This window comes from Heloderma suspectum, chromosome 4 (assembly GCF_057233095.1).
Source record: "Heloderma suspectum isolate Gila_16-S chromosome 4, 16-S_ref, whole genome shotgun sequence".
Classification (NCBI taxonomy): Eukaryota; Metazoa; Chordata; class Lepidosauria; order Squamata; family Helodermatidae; genus Heloderma; species Heloderma suspectum.
The window spans coordinates 168,814,096-168,828,016 of record NC_139461.1 but is presented as its reverse complement, the minus strand read 5'-3'; the positions used below and the strand labels follow the sequence as shown (position 1 = coordinate 168,828,016).

Below are 13,921 nucleotides of genomic sequence, written 5' to 3'. Positions count from 1 at the left end.
AATAACATTTTAATAGATATTTGAAAGTGTAAGATTAGCACTCATCCCAAAACTAAGGGAGAATGTGGACATTAATTTCATTTCATTTATTGTATATCTATACTGCCCCATAACCGAAGCTCTCTGGGCAGTTCACAAAATTAACAAAAGGACAAAGAGCTACATTCACAGAAAGGGGAAAGGATAAACCTTTTTTTATTTGAAAAAGCAAGTTTTGCACTCTATGTGGGGAATATCTGATGAAGACTCAAGACTACTGGTCAAGATGGAGGAAGAATTTAAGAGTGCACATACAAACATACCTACACACCAGGGTCTATTTTTCCCCCTATTAGGTGAGTTTGGTTTCCCCCACCTTCACTCCTCAAATAACACACATACTTGTTTCTGAATCCAACACTGATTTCCTCTTTACTCCTCCCTCCATGGTCCATGTAGGCTGTCTATCTTTTTATTATTATTTTCATCAAGCACCTTGCAAGTTATCCAATTAAACACTGGCACTAAACAGGGTGTGTTTTTTTTTATTGCGCCAGAGGGAGGAATGTGGCTTCATTGGCAAAACAGTACTGTGTGCAGCCTCTTTCTCTGCAATCATAAATAATGGGGCTTCCCTGAACTCTATTATTAAGAGTTATTACCTCCCAGCTGTGCTCTCCTGGGTACTCAGTGAGACACCAACACCGACTCAAGGATAGGGGAGGGGAGGGATGCTATGGTCTATAGGAATTCGATCTCCCTCTCTAGGCTTCCTGTTCATTTGAGTGCGGATCTTGAGCGTCTGTACGTAGTGTCAGGTACCTGGGACAGATTAGGGATTCTGCTGGTGTACCACCCACCCCACTACCCATCAGACTCCCTGCCTGAGCTGATGGAGGTGGTCTCGGACTTGGTGTTGAGGACCCCTAGGATGATGGTCCTGGGGGATCTCAACTTCCATGCCAAGGCCGCTGTATTCTGGACAGCTCAGGACTTCATGGCCACCATGACAACCATGGCGCTGTCCCAACATTTTATCAGCCCAACTCATGTAAAAAGACACATGCTTGATCTGGTTTTCTCGACTGGGCAGGAGGATGGTGATTGGAAAGTGGGGGAATTAACATCTGTCCCCTTGTCATGGTCGGATCGCTTCCTACTGAGGTTTAGACTCTCGGCAGCCTTTCCCCTCTGCAAGGGTGGGGACCTATTAAAATGGTCCACCCCCAGAGGCTAATGGATTCCAATGGATTCCGGAGGGCTTTGGGGGATTTTCCTGCTGGTATGGCTGGTGCTCCTGTTGTTTGTTTGTTTGTTTATTGCATTTATACCCCGCCTTTTTTCCTCCTGAAAGGAACCCAAGGCGGCTTACATTTATCCTCCTCCTCTCCATTTTATCCTCACAACAACAACCCTGTGAGGTGGGTTGGGCTGAGAGTCTGTGACTGGCCCAAAGTCACCCAGTGAGTTTCCATGGCCGAGCGGGGACTAGAACCCGGATCTCCCAGCTCCTAGTCCAACACTCTTGCCACCACACCACACTGGCTCTCCTGTTCCTCCTGTTCCTGTTGAAGCCCAGGTTGCTCTGTGCAATGCAGAGATGACTTGGGCGGTTGACACGATCACGCCCAAGCGCCCTCTCCCTCTGAGCAGAGCCTGGCCAGCTCCTTGGTATATATCTGACCTGAGGGCAATGAAGCAAGAGGGGAGATGGCTAGAACGCAGGTGGAGGAAAACTCATGTTGAGTCTGATGGAACAAAGGTTAGAGCTCATTATCTTATTTATTTTATTTACAATATTTGTATACTGCTCCATATCTGGAACAGATTTCGGAGTGCTGAATACATGAGATAAAATAGTAAAAGGATAAGATTAAGACACCAGACTAAAATTATCCTATTTTAAAAACAGAAGACCAATAGAACCATGACTGGTCAGTTAGGGAATACCTCCTGGAACAGCGCTGTTTTCAGGAGGCGAAACAGCACAGTGCTGGTGCCTGCCTGACTTTCACAGGCAAGGAATTCCAAATGAACGTTCTTCCAGGTGGTTTGCAGCTTGTTAAATTCTGGATCAAGGAGAGAAACTGTGGAACCCTCGGTAGCACGCCGTGGCGAGTTTGCACGGCACTCTGAAGATAAAGTCGCTCAGATCCGTCATGAATTGGACACCACCATTAATGCAGTTCCATTGGTAGAGGTGTTCAGAGCACCGTCTGGTCCAGTTTTATTGGATGAGTTTCAGTTACTGAGGCCCCAGGATGTGGACAAGGTGTTTGGTCAAGTCCGGTTGACCACCTGTGTGCTCGACCCTTGCCCTTCATGGCTTATTACATCAAACCAGGAGGGGATGTCTGGCTAGGTTCAGGAGGTTGTACACCGGGTTCTAGTCCCCACTCGGCCATGGAAACTCACTGGTTTTGTTTTGTTTTTTAAAAATAAAAGAAATTATTATCAAGAGAGCTGCTGAGAGGTCCAGGAGAATCAGCAGGGTCGCTCGGGGGGGAGCGACGGGGGGGTCCCTCTCCCGGCAAAGGTCATCCCACAGGGCGACCAAGGCAGTTTCCATCCCAAAACCACACCCACTCAAGCACCTTGCCCAGGAAGGGGATGTTGGCCACCGGCCTATAGTTGTTAATGTCCTCCAGGTCCAGTTTAGGCTTTTTCAGGAGTGGCCTGATTGCCACTTCTTTTAAAGAGGCAGACAACCACTCAGAGGTTGTAACCTCTCATCTACATTACTGCAATGTGTTATACGTGGGGCTGCCTTTGAAAATGCTCCAGAAACTTCAGCTGGTCCAAATGAAGGCAGTGAGATTGTTAACAGAGATTGACCAATGAGATCTCATTACGCCAGTACTTTTCCAGCTGCACTGGCCACCAGCCCATTTCTGGGCCCGATTCAAAGTGCTGGTATTAACATTCAAAGCCATTAACAGCTTGGGGCCAGGTTATCTGAAGGATCTCCTCCTCCCGTATGTGCCTGCCCGGACCCTAAGATCATCCTCAGGGGTCCTTCTCCGGGAGCCTCCACCAAAGTGAGGTGGGTGGCTACCAGGAAGAGGGCCTTTTCTGCTGTGGCACCCCAGCTGTGGAATGAGCTCCCTAGAGAGGTTCGCCTGTTGCCTACATTGTACTCCTTTCAGCACCTGGTGAAGTCCTTTTTATTCTCCCAGTGTTTTAGCATTTTAGCTTCCTAATCTTTTAGCTCTGGTGTTCTAAATCTGTATTTGAAATCTCTGCACTGCTGCTAGGTTTTATTCTGGTTGTGTTGTTATATTGTGGTTTTAAGCTTTCATATTTTATATTGTTTTATGTTGCACTCTGTGGTTTAAATTTTGGCAACCACCCAGAGAGCATCAGCCATTGGGCAGTATAGATAGAAAATAAATAAATAAATAAATAACAAACAGTTGAACATCTGCCTGAAATGGGTTGGATGCAGTTCCATAGTGGACTCACCACTCAAATTATGTACATCTGCACTCATCCTAATGTCCTGCTTTACATCCTGTTTTTTTCCACTCTGGAGACATTTAGCGCTGCAGAAGCAGTGCTTTTCTGTAATCAGCTGGCAGCAGAATGAAAACAGAGATATACCACCATTTCTGTGTTGTTATCCAACTGTTTTATGAATGGCTACTTTAAGGTAATTATCACTGTCTGTACTTTCCCTCTTTACAATCCCCTGCCCCCAGCAACCCAGACCAACCATGTGTGCATATATATACATGGTTGGGATCAAGCATATCACTTCATGCATCTGATGGTGGGTTGTAGTCCACAAAAACGTATGCCATAATAAATGTATTGGTCTTAAAGGTACCACCAGACTCTTTGTTTTTGCTGCAAAAGACTAACATGGCTGCCCCTCTGGACACAGTATTCCTGAAACAGAATATGGGCTTCCTTGCCAAGGAATCTGGACTTCTTATGCAGAGTATATGCAACTCTTTCTATAAACTTTGACCCAATTTAAACATTTTAAATCTAGGAGTATTTATTTATTACCCCCGCCTCTCCTTGCATTTAAGGCAGCTTTCAAGCCAATTAAAAACCACACAATGTCTTAAAAAAGCAGAAAATAAATAAATGTATATCAACTCATAAAACATAATACCAAATAGACTTAATAAGCCTTAGGCCACAGAAGCCTGTATACACAGGTATATCTTTTTCAGGGGGCCAGGAGAGACACAGATTATGCAATTCCACTAGAGAGTTCTTCCCATAACCTTGGGACTTGGGCTGTGAAGGCCAGCCTTTTTCAGGATTTAATTGGCTTTCAACTCCAGCCTCCTCCTAAGCTGCTTTGTAGTAATTTCATCTGCTAGCCATTCCAACTCTCATAATGGCTAAGACACGGCTTCCACCTTCCACCTTACCTCTCTACAAAACATACCCAATACTCACTGGCTGACCTAACTTTCCACACTCCTACCTTGCACACCAAATTTACTTGGCCTTTCAGCAATGAAAATTTCCTCTCTCTGTGAGCTGTCAATTATTAGATGGATGTCTCGAATATGTACCATGTGAGTTCAGAGAGTTTTTTTAAAAAACTCAAGCAACTTGGTTTGCTCCAATACACACTTCAGTCAGAGAAAGATATGTGAGGTTGACCCATACATGCCTTTGCAAGGAATAAGAAAGATGCTGTATTTCAAAAGGACAATCTTAGCCAGCCATTTTTGTCCCCTCAATGCTAATCAAAACAAAACTGAACACCAAGCAGCCCATATCTTACATGGTAAAGGCAATTCCAATCATTGCTTCAGCTACACTGAAGTGCTGGCACTGAGAAAAAAGAGACAATAGGAAAAATATCAAAGGGAGAGAGAAAACGATTGTCTTACTTCCTGGGCTTTTCCTCTGAAGTTTCTGCTACATGATATCCAGGTTTACACTTGTAGCGGCAGACAGAACCCACATCGTGATTCCCTTGCAGGCATCGCTGTTCCAGCAGCTTCGCATTGGCAACCAGGCGTGGAGTGTCACACTCCAGCTTGCAATAAGCTTCTGGGAGTGACCAGAGTCCATCCTCTAGGCAGGTAAGCCACTGACTCATTCCTGACTCCAAGCAAGAGAGTAAGAGAGAGAAATAGAGCCCACTCAGAATACTGGACAGAATTATATGTCAAGGACAGCCAACTAGTAGCCCATATGCTCCATTCCACCCTGGCCTGGTTTTTCTCTGCCTTCACCTCCCTTCTCTGTACTACTTTGGGAGCATAAGATGTGGCTTTTTATCTGGCAAGCACCACACTCATTCCCTGGAAGGTGCAAACAAGATAAGAAGTCATGCGGCTCCTCTCACTCACAATTTGAAGAAGAAATGGGTTTCCTTGGTCAAACTGCTGGGAGTGAGGGGGTGAAGGCTGTTTGTGGGGGAGGAATATGCCCTGAGTCACTTGGCCTAGAAGATTCCAGCCCCTCAGTTTCAAGGTTGGCCATTCCTATCATTGGTTGACAGTGCCCAGCCACCCTTCCAAAGGACTAAAGCTAGTTTTAGAATGCTGGTTTTATCCACCGCTGTAGTCACAGTCCAACCTTTCATTGGGCAGATTAAGTATTTGCTGTCCATCACAGTTTGCTACTCCATCTGCAGGTGGTGAATGGGGGGGGGGGCATTTTGGTGACTGGAGGGAAGGTTCCTTAAGAGGCCTGGTGGGATGGCAGCAGAATTCCTTACTAGCAGATGCCATTTTCTTTTCTTCCAAGATGTTCCAGACGCAGCATCATTCCAGGACACTCTGGAGGGAAATATGGTGTGAGCCACCTTTGTTGTTGTTGTTGTTCCCTCATTTATTCCCTACAAAATGCCCCAGAACAATGGTACATCCAAGGCATTTTGAGAAAAAAGTAATGTAGGTCAGCTGCCACCATTACCTCAGGAGCAACAAAAATGATTTTTTAAAAAAGAGAGAGACTTGCCACTGCCAGAGGGCAGCCACCTTGAACCTCTAAATAATGTTCTCTTAAGAAACAACTTCAGAAATTTCACAGCCCTCACACAAACTCCCCCCCCCGGTTCCCCCACCCCCCGTTTTTTCAACCAGAAGTTCTCTTTTGATAACTTTCAGCTCAGCTCTAACTAAATCAATCTGCCACAGGCACAGAAAATACATTTTTACTTGCACACTGTGCTACAGAGGCACAGAAAGCCACCTTTTCAATTGTATATCTATTGTTGTTGACTAGTAGAAATTCGGCTTGTTGATTTGACCAAACAGCAGCGCCAGCAAGAAACTGTTCTATGTATCTGCATCTTATCTCCTTATAGACAGGGCAACTCAACAAATAGTGGGCAGAATGCTTCACAATATCCTCCACACAAATACAAATTCTTAGATTAAATAGAATTTCCCCCTAATGACCATCTAGAATTTCAAAGACCATCTGTTGAAACAGGTAAAGGATCAGAACTCTGATAGGAAATTTTGTAAAGTTTGTTATATAGCACTTGTAATCATGAATATAATCATGTAATACCAAAGGGCTGGTTCTAATTTTGAGAACATACATACATTAGCCTTCCTCAAGGCATCTCTTATTTTGTTTTGAAATATCTTTTTAGCCACCATTGACTAAGAAAGCAACAGGCTTGTGAACAGCCATACAACTGCACAAGCTGCAAGACTTGAATGTAACATTCAAACAGGAAACTTGCTCATCTTCCCTAGAGAGATATGTGCAAATATATGACAAACTCATCCACTAATCATTGCAGGAAGATGCACAAGTTCCCTCTTCAGATGTTATGCAGGAAGTGCAAATATAGGATGTACAAAAGACATAAATGTTATGCTCATCCAAAGATGCCCTGAGTGAGAATGCTCATCAAATAATGGTAGTATACCTTGAAGCTTTGCTGGCTTGATGCAGGAGAAGAAACACCGCTTCTGAAAGGTGGTCCCTTTAGGGCAGGAGAACTCTGCATAAAGCACATGCGATTGGTCTGGAAACTGGCAGTCGATGGGGTCACAAGTCACAGCTCTGTCCCACTGCCCAGAGTTACAGGTCAACAGGATTTCTTTCTGAGAAAGGGAAAAAAAAGTCCACTCCTAATTTCTATTGATTGTTTAAATAACGGTATAGGAGTGTAAAAGCTTAGAGCCTTGGCCAACAACTAATTTTTAATAGATGTATTTTGAATTAAAGAAGTGCAGAATGATCTACCACACTGGCTCTATCCACTGACTCCCTTCCATGTGAGCTAAGACACAGGCAAAGGGAAATTTAACCCTCTCTTTCTCAGTGTGAACAGAAACAGAGCCATTCACTGTTTATGGACTTTAGCTACATACACTGAGAAACAGGCCAAGGGCTCTTAAAAGGTGAATAGTAAGGGTACTATGTGTCTTGGGATCAGACATTATGCCAGGAACCAGATGGAAAGCTCCCTGGGGGCTGTACTGAGTCTCTGACCACCACCTGCTTATTGTTAATTTACAGTACTGGTATTTAGCTATGGCCTGGTAGAAGTGACCCATAAGGGCCTTTTGCAGCCCTCTGCTCTCATCCTTGCAGTTACCTCCCTCAAGCCATTTCTTTATTAAATTTTTATCCTCCTGTTCATGTAAAAATTCTTCTCCTAAAGTGTCTCACATCAATCAAAAGCTCAATGCAGTGCTGGTGTCAAGCACTGTACATAAATGAAAATGAAACACAGGCCCTGATCTAAAACTTACAAACTAAACAAACAAAAAGCACATAGAATGAAGAATGGAGAGAAAAGGTTGACAGCAGTAGTAGCACCACCACCAGCTGGACGGTTTTATATTAGCCATGAGTGATTCTCAGATAATGCCCATTGACTACATAGTCACAAAGACTGTGTTTAGCCCGTGCTAAATAACAGAAAAATTCTGTGCTTGGGCAATCCATGTTCTAGGCCAAGAAAAGGTGTACCTTGGAACCGATATTAAATTATGCAGTTTTAACACATTTGCATGTGTTAAATTCCTCATTTCGCTTAACTGACTTTGCAATTTACTATTTGGCATAATTAATTCTGGTTGTGTTAGTCGTTAGTCACACCGTGCACAAAGAGCTACAGCAGGTGCTGATGCCTCCCCTACCAGGGGAAATTCTATTCAGCTACCCCTCTGCCTCTGTGGACCAGACAAGATATTAGCTTCCCACATAATATGCAGCTACGTATGAGGTTTTCTTACCTAATTACAGGTGCACAGGACTGGGGGGGGGGGGGGCTTACAGGGAATGCAGTATGTGTTCCTCGCCCAGCACAAATGAAGCCAAAAGTGCAGAACATAAATAGCAGATAGGGGAGAAATAACTATTAATAATCATTTGAGACAAATATTTGTTCAGTTCACATTTAAATTAGGTAATGTGAACTTACCTAATTTCTCACTTTTGAACCAATACACAAACCAAAATTCAGTCATCCTCCGGAATGCGCACGTCTCTGAATTTTGCAGTACAGTTCTCTCCTCAAAAAAATGCATAGATTAGGGGAAAGTGCGCCAAAAAGTGTGTATATATTAGTGAAAGTAATGTAGCCAAATGCATTATATTAGGGGAAACTGGTAAAAATGCATATATTCAGCAAAATAGCATATAAAACTGCATATATTAAGAGAAATGGCCAATGGAATTACATAAAAATGTTCATGTAAACACTTTAAAAAAATCTCAACTTGATATGGAAATGGGACAAAACAAACTTAAGCCTGGAAAAATAAGAAAACAAAAGAGAAAACACTCGTCCATCCCATGTGCAGCTGAAAAGTTCCTCTTGGTGCCAATAAGGACTTTTCCCCTATGCATTCTAGCAGCGCATAAGAAGGGATTTTGGCTCCATTCATGCTGAGGAGGGCAGAGATATGCCTCCCCTCCCTGCAACACTGTGTTCCCTGTAAGGATCCCCCCCCCCACACACACACACATACATAATTAGGGGAAGAAAAACTGGATACATAGCTGCATGCTATGCACCAAGTAAACATTTTCAAGCATATTTTTCTAGCCACAAAGGCTAGAAAGCTTTTGTTCTATTAAAAATCCTGAAAGCCAAGATTCTCCGGAATCTGAATTCTGAACCCAGTCGTTGCATGTGGATCCCACCACATGATGCCAATCAGAACATGGCTGGGGGTGGGGTAGGGCGAGGTAGGAGGAAGTGTTATCTAAATCCACCCAGATTGTTCTATCCTGACCATCAATCACTGGCATAGTTCTGGCATACCTTCTGGCAGAAACCAGTCAATGACTTAAGGGTGACCACTGATAGCCTTCTCCTACAGGAGAAGACTATCAACAGCTACTAGTTCTGATAACTATATGCTACCTCCAGGATCAGAGGCAGTATGCCTATGTACACCAGTTGCTGGGAAACATGGACAGGAGGGTGCTGTTGCACTCATGTCTTGCTTATGGGTTTCCTGAGGGCAGCTGGCTGGCCACTGTGTGAATAGTACGCTGGACAAGATGGACCTTGGTCTGATTGGGCACAATTCTTCTGATGTTCTTAAGGGTGGGGGTCCACCTCACACTAGCAACTAACCTGCCTTCCTGGTTTCAACTTCCCTGCCACATTAGCAGTGCCTCCAGAGCAAGGCATAAGAAGAGCAGGTCTCACAGCTAAGATATTTTGCCAAGGTATTTCCTGCTCAATTGCCAAATGTTAAATGAGATTTACTTTTGCTTGGTTTATTTTTTTTTTTAAATTAAGCAAAAAGGACACTTTATTTAACTCTAACACATGGTGTATGTCACAAGGACTCACTGCCCAGTCCATGTTGCATCTGCCCAAATGGATTAACTAGAGGGCTGCATGATTAATCATGCAACTGGGTGAGGAGTGGGGGAAGGGGGCACTGAACCACCCAGTTAGAACTACATGACTTACACATGCGTTCTCCTGTAGTCACCCCTTCCAAGCCACTGACAGCCTTTCATAAATTTTAGTCTAGAATCCCTTGAAACGCTTCTCATACTTGCTTCCTTTTTTCCTAATATCCAGACTGTCTTTTTAGAAGCAGAAGCGAATTCAAAAGCCAATAAAGCACTGAAGAGCAAATACTTAAGTCAGAAGGCTGCTTTTAAAAGGGGGGTAAGCCTGGCTGACAAATGCCACTGCTGCAGCTGCTATTCCATCCACACACCCTTTTTGCCTCTGTGTTGGCAATTTGGGGTCAAGCATCAGGGGCTGGAATTAGCCCGGGAGGCTCCAGTTGCTGATCTTCACAACAAGTTGCAAATGAATTTTAAGATTTCACCCCGACACCAATACTGCCACATGCCGCTGGGACCCATGGAAGCCAACACTTCCTAAAGCTACTGGAAATGAGCGAAAATGCTCATTTCCAAAGTGGTCGGCAGATGCAGCAGAAGGGAGCTTTGCTGACCTGTCCCATTGTTTTGGCTCATTTCCGGGTTTGCTCTAGGAAGTGCTAGCTTCCTGTTGCAGTAGCAGCAGGTCCCACTTGCACAACACGAACAGCAGAGGCACAGTCGCAATACTGGATAGATACTGCCCCTCAACTATGGGGCTGGAGGAAAGTAGGGAGGAGATCCAGGTAACTGGATCAAAAAGGCAAAATAAAGATTTCAGGTCAAAAGGCAGGCATAACTGAGAATGCATAGAAGGAAAAAGGAAGGAAGGAGACTTCCAAGTACACAAGAAAGAACATGCTTTATTGAGTCCAACACACTGGTGCCCAGTTTTGTAATGAAATCTAAAAGCAAAATTTAAGATATCACTCTCATATTGTTATCAATATGAAAACAAAACTGTAGAAGAGAACAGCCAAAATCTGTTTGTTTCACAGTTTCTTTTATTGTCGTTGGGACTAGTTATTAACTGTAGTTTTGAATGTTGTTACACATGTCTTAATATGGATTTTTTTAAAATTGCATTTATATCCTGCCTTTTCCCTCTTGCAAGGAACCCAAGGCGGCTTACGTTATCTTCCTCCTCTCCACTTTATCCTCACAACAACAACCCTGTGAGGTGGGTTGGGCTGAGTCTGTGACTGGCCCAAAGTCACCCAGTGAGCTTCCATGGCCGAGTGGGGACCAGAATCCGGATCTCCCGAGTCCCAGTCGAACACTCTCACCACTATACCACACTGGCTCTCATTTAAACATATTACATCAAAACGGTACATAATTTGGCTGCCCTTTTCCATAGCTCTGTTTTCCTACTGATAAAAATGGTAAGTGGGATATTTTGTTCTTATGTGTCATTCTTAAAATTTGCATAATGGTGCATAATGTTAGTTTGATACAAGTGGGACTTGCAACAAAATACTGTCACGTGGAGGTGCTTCTGTTCTGGATTCCAGCCACATCAGTCCACATTGGGGGGGGACAGCGAGCGAGAGAGGGAAAGACAGAGAGAGTTGCCCCATTACTTTTTCCCCTAAAGGTTTTTTTTGGTAGTTCTGCAAACTTCAGGGTTTCCCCCAAACCTGGGGATACCTGCCCTCTTGTGCGTGGGTGGGGCCCTTTAGGCTATGTAAAGATCGGCATTTGAAGAACTGAGGCTGCTGTTACTATATATGATTGATTATATTTGCAGTTCCCCTGAGGGAGAACAGGGTGAAACCTGCTGGGCTCAACTAAATTCTGGTGCACTTGAAGGCCTTCTTCAATCGTTTTTCCTGCAATTGGTCTCTTCCTGTTTTATTTATTTTTTCTTGCTTGAGAATTCATGGCAGGCAGGTCAGGTGGCTGTGAAGAGAAACAGGGCCAGAAAGAACAGAGACACACTGAGGAGAGGTTCACAGGGCCAAGGGGATGAGCAGGAATAGTCACGAGCAGGAAGAACGAGGAGGGGCACCCATACGTGGCTTGTTCCACAAACAAGGAATTGGGGGGGGGGGGAACCAGACATGACCATGATCAAGAGGGCCCGGAGCAACAGAAGCCAGTCAAGCCACCAGACTCCAGGAGTCCAGCAGAGGAGCAGCAGTTCCAGAGGCTGGATTGTACCCCAGCTCCTGAAAGGCCTGAGGCCGCCCTCTGCTGTTTATCTGGATCAATTAGTTCTGAATTGTAGTACTTGTTTTCTCATTGCTTTCTTCCCCCATGCTGAGCCTTCCTGCTGCTTTTACAAATGATTTTCTAAATTGCACATTTCGCTATCCAATTTTCTCTACTGGGCAATTAATGAACGGCTTGTAAAGGCATGATTCCCAGTATAGATCCTTGGGACCCCCTGTTAAATGTGGATATCTATAATTCTTGTGACTAGATTGCAGTCCAATGGATTAGTCGCTCAATAGACAAGAGGGCTCTCAGAGACCTCTGTCTATTCTAAGCCCTGCCAGGAAGAGCCAGGCACAGTGGGAGGAACAAAGGAGGTGTTATAGCCTCTTGTTTCTCCATTGCAGCACTTTTAGGGCTTCTGGGCGCATCTAAATCACTGCATTTCTGTTAGATTTTATTCTGGTTGTAGTTTTATATTGTAGTTTTAAGCTTTCATATTTTATATTGTTTCATGTTGTACTTTGTGGTTTTATTTAATGTGAACTGCCCAGAGAGCTTCAGCTACTGGGCTGTATGGAGATGAAATGAAATGAAATGAAATGAATAAATAACACCTAGCCTCCTTACCTTCCTGGAGGCAGGAATGAAGAGGCTTGTGGATCCACTTCCTATCCCCTCCCCTCGGCATGCCCCTTTTCCACCCTCTTTGTCCTCTCGCAAGGTTGCTGTTGTGACCTCAGAAGAGCTTTCCACAGCAGCTGGGAGGGGGGACGATATACAATCGGACCGCCTCCTTCATGGTCATAGCTCTGCCTACAGCCATGGAGAAGAAAATCTGCAGCACCCTACGGCTCCATAGGATTGCTCTTCTAATATAAATGAAAAATCAAGGATTTGCATGGCTTTGTTTCTCAGCGTCCATTTAAAAAATTGGAATGGGAGAGGTTAAACAGTCCACAGCCGCTGAAGCTTACAGCCAAGATAAGAAGGAGGGCAACACGGTCTTGATATAAACCCACGAGCGGTTTTAGGAGAATAGGGAATACTCACCAGTGGCTTTGAACTTAATATATGAAATCAGACAAGAGATTTTATGGATAGTAATTGTTTTTGGAGGGTTTTTCTGATGACCATATTGAAGAATAATTAACTGGTATGTTTTGAGATAATTTTCTGGTTTAGAAATTGAGAAATTATGTGCATGATTCAAATCAGTGATCTCTGGAAATCATCAGTTTGAAGGCGGTCATCTATAAAAGGTGTCTGTAGAATACTGTTTAATTGGCCTCCATTTGAAGTTTTATATACAAAAGCCAAAGCCTGTTGGTGAATATCTCTTGCTTTTTTCAATACCTGTTTGTTTGTTTGTTTGTTTGTTTGTTTTGGAAGTGCCGACTTTAAATTGTTTTTATTTTTTACAGATTTTTTAAAAATGTTATTAGGCCACTGACATTCATGTCAAAACATGTTTGGCTTATTTTGTCACAGATTTTAGAGAACCAGGCCTATTCGGCTTATCATATGTTATTGTTAGATGATGTAATAAGAGATCCTGTATAATGTTTACATTCTTTTTTTCCTCCTTAACTCTGTTTTTGACTGAAAATGCAGCATCCACCAGTGATCATGTCAGCTTGGTCCACATTTAATAGTAGTAAAAGTAGTAAGAAGAAGCAGAAGCAGAAGGAGGAGGAGGAGAAGCAGCAGCAGCAGAAGAAAAAGAAATGACCACCTGTATAGCACTTTCAAAGTACTCCATGCATTTGCCTCTGTGATCCATGAAACAACCTTGTAAGGTAGGTCATTATTAATATCCCCATATTGCAAAGGGGTGCACTGGTGCAGGTAAGAGAAAGTGGCTTGCCAAAGCCAACTAGCGAGTTTGTAGCAGAAGCAAGAAATAAACCAGGAATGTCCTAGTTCACAGTGAACTTTCTTAGCTTCTATACAGATCTATTAAACTCTTCAGATGATCCACTAACTA

General features: G+C 43.6%; 1 protein-coding gene across 1 annotated transcript in view; it reads right to left on the bottom strand.

Moving 5' to 3' along the window:
• The window catches only part of PAPPA2 (pappalysin 2), a 198,917-nt gene that overhangs the window by 67,760 nt on the left and 117,236 nt on the right, over positions 1-13,921 (bottom strand). The window contains exons 15-16 of the mRNA XM_084851216.1: positions 6,839-7,016; positions 4,836-5,049 (exon numbers count right to left, since the gene is read on the bottom strand). Coding sequence (XP_084707342.1) covers positions 4,836-5,049; positions 6,839-7,016 — 392 coding nt within the window. The remainder of the gene's footprint in view (positions 1-4,835; positions 5,050-6,838; positions 7,017-13,921) is intronic.